Source organism: Brassica napus, chromosome A8, assembly GCF_020379485.1.
Source record: "Brassica napus cultivar Da-Ae chromosome A8, Da-Ae, whole genome shotgun sequence".
Lineage (NCBI taxonomy): Eukaryota > Viridiplantae > Streptophyta > Magnoliopsida > Brassicales > Brassicaceae > Brassica > Brassica napus.
In genome coordinates this window covers 18,082,806-18,084,512 of record NC_063441.1, presented here as the reverse complement: position 1 = coordinate 18,084,512, position 1,707 = coordinate 18,082,806, and the positions used below count along the sequence as shown (strand labels likewise).

Here is a 1,707-nt window from a genome sequence, read left to right as displayed (position 1 = left end):
AACAATACTTTTGTTAAATCCTTCTTGCGTTTATATTCGTGATGTTTCCCCTCTTCCTCTTTTGTTCATCCATGGACGATTTCTTTTTTTTTTTTTTTTTTTTTTTTTGAAAGAATTTTAAATTTATTCAAAAAAAAAACCTTGGTACAGAGTTTCACTGCTACTTTCTTTACAAACTCATCCTATAGCTCAAAATACAAAATTCTCAACTAAAGACAAGCTGCCTCATTTAAATCCTTGCAAACCATAGCTCCATGGTCTTCTCATGCTTCCCACCCACAGTCTTTCTAAGTGAAGTAATTCTATTTCTCACAATTTTGTCCAATCGGTTAATCAGACAAGCTGCTGGTTGAGGACGTTCTCCTACTCTCCTGATATTCCTCTCATGCCAGATAGCATAAATCACCACTTGAAAGCAGTACTTCATCAAAAAGTTAATGCTTCTCCCTTGATTCCCATTTGAAATAAATCGGATTACACTGCCCCATTGATGGATCCTTCCCATGCCTGCCAGAGTCCTCACCGTACCATTCCAAACTTCTTTAGAATATGGACATTCAAAAAAGAGATGATCCCTAGTTTCAATATCCGTATTACACAGCCAACAGGTGGAGATAGCTTGCGGGTTCCAACGAAGCATTCTATCACCCGTTGCTAGTCTGTTATGAGCAGCTAGCCAAGCTATAAAAGAGAATTTTGGTGTAGCCTCAGTAAACCAAATTCCTTTAGACCAAAAGACTGTTGGAGACTTACATCTAATCAGGTTCCAAGTTTGGGATGTAACAAACCCTTCTTTGAACTCCCCATTTTCCCTCTTCCATAGACAAACATCCTCCAACTGATTAAGCCCCCGATTCTTCAGTCTAGTAATCTCCTCGCCAATCAGATGCAGTACATGAAATCTATGCCCTCTGGCTCGATAGAGCTGAACAGCTTTCTCCACTGTGGCAGTTTTTGGAATGCCCAGATCCATGCTACCTCTATCTCCTGTTAATTCAATCAATTGGCCAAGAGGAGACCAATTCTCGTACCAAAAAGAAGTAGAAGCTCCACTATTAACCTCCATCTTCGTCATTTGTATTGCCAAAATCCATGGACGATTTCAACAGACTAAAACATGTTTTTGTTGTCAAACTAGTCCATAAAGGTATAAATGATCAAATTATTTTTTTCATTAAAAATTTAAATAACAACTATATATTTTTATTAAAAACATATTAAATAAAAATCAGTTTTAAAAAAAAAAAATTTCAAAATTTCCTTTTTTGAAATATTTTTTCGGGAAACAATTTTTGTTAAAAAAGTTTAGTATTATTGAATTTGAGTATAATATTATATGCATTTAGGAAATCATTACTGAACAAGTATAATATTTTCTACAAAAATAGGAAGATATTGATCAAATATTTATAATATCTTCATAAAATTTACAAATTTTTGTTAAATATTATATGATCAAATATGTATAATATCTTCATAAAATTTACAATTGTTTTCCTAAATGTGTATTTAAAAATACCTTCTTAAATGTATATTAAAAAAATTTCATGAATATATATTTAATTATTTATGAATACCTAACTGAATTTTAGTTATACGTATATGTAGTAAGATATTCTTGAATATATGTATTTTTTCCCTAAAGTTTTAGGAATACCTTCCTGAATTGAATACCTAAATTTTAATTATAAAGATATTATACATATT

The 1,707-nt window shown here is 31.7% G+C and overlaps 1 protein-coding gene across 1 annotated transcript; it reads right to left on the bottom strand.

The window, feature by feature from the left end:
* Positions 1 to 229: 229 nt before the first annotated feature.
* Positions 230 to 1,075, bottom strand: LOC106359171. Its single transcript, XM_022690639.1, has one exon. The coding sequence runs from the start codon at positions 1,073 to 1,075 to the stop codon at positions 230 to 232; it is 846 nt and encodes a 281-aa protein (XP_022546360.1).
* Between the last annotated feature and the right edge of the window lie 632 nt (positions 1,076 to 1,707).

Bases quoted from the DNA above. Each gene is read 5' to 3' on its own strand.
- LOC106359171 (XM_022690639.1), bottom strand. From the start codon at position 1,075: ATGACGAAGATGGAGGTTAATAGTGGAGCTTCTACTTCTTTTTGGTAC.